At 40.5% G+C, this 761-nt stretch overlaps 1 protein-coding gene across 1 annotated transcript in view; it reads right to left on the minus strand.

Moving 5' to 3' along the window:
• LOC104748833 (transformation/transcription domain-associated protein-like) overlaps positions 1-761 on the minus strand; it is a 23396-nt gene that overhangs the window by 9615 nt on the left and 13020 nt on the right. Inside the window, exons 25-26 of the mRNA XM_019236829.1 lie at positions 353-726; positions 9-128 (exon numbers count right to left, since the gene is read on the minus strand). Coding sequence (XP_019092374.1) covers positions 9-128; positions 353-726 — 494 coding nt within the window. The remainder of the gene's footprint in view (positions 1-8; positions 129-352; positions 727-761) is intronic.

Genomic DNA, 761 nt, shown 5'->3' on the forward strand with positions numbered 1-761 from the left:
AGTTTTTCTAAATAGTTGAACTTGACATTGGCATTTGGCCAAACCTCCAAAGCTTGTGAAAGCAAATCTAACGCTTGTTTGTACATGGTGTTGGTTTCTCTGTCCTTAGGTTCAATTACCAATGCTACCTGTTCAAGAAAGTGAAATATATTAAAATTAGAAAAAAGAAACTAGAAATGAGGTCATTTCCGCTATATACAACTCGACTCGACTGATCGGACTAATTGAAATAGCTGGAGCGATGGCATGCACATACGCTCTTAGACATGAGGTGCCATGGTTACGAGAATTGGAAAGCTAACCAAAGTAAAATATATGCTCAACAGTTGAAGGTACGAGAATAAAGCCTTACTCTTATGAGAAAATTAATGATCATTTCTTCCATGGCAGCATTTGGCTTAAATTCCTCGTCAGGCTGGGTAGCAGATCCAGGAGTTTCCACATTGGGGATTGATGATGCACCGCCAGGTGACATAACACAGATTGATTGGAGACCAGGTTCAATTTTGACTCGTTTACTTGGATCTTCTGATGTGGCAGATCCGTCTGTTGAACGCTTAGGATCAGCACTAGATGAAGTATGCAACTCATCATTAATCTGACTGGTTCCATCAGTATCAGTCACCATTTTCATTTCATTCTGTCTTTGCCTTTCCCAGCTGACAACCAGTCCAGCAAGTTCAATTGCGAGCCTCCTATTCTCTGCAGTAGTATTATATGGCAAACCTAGACGACTTAACGAATTCACCATTTGAGGAACA

The sequence above is a fragment of the Camelina sativa genome, chromosome 15 (assembly GCF_000633955.1).
Source record: "Camelina sativa cultivar DH55 chromosome 15, Cs, whole genome shotgun sequence".
Classification (NCBI taxonomy): Eukaryota; Viridiplantae; Streptophyta; class Magnoliopsida; order Brassicales; family Brassicaceae; genus Camelina; species Camelina sativa.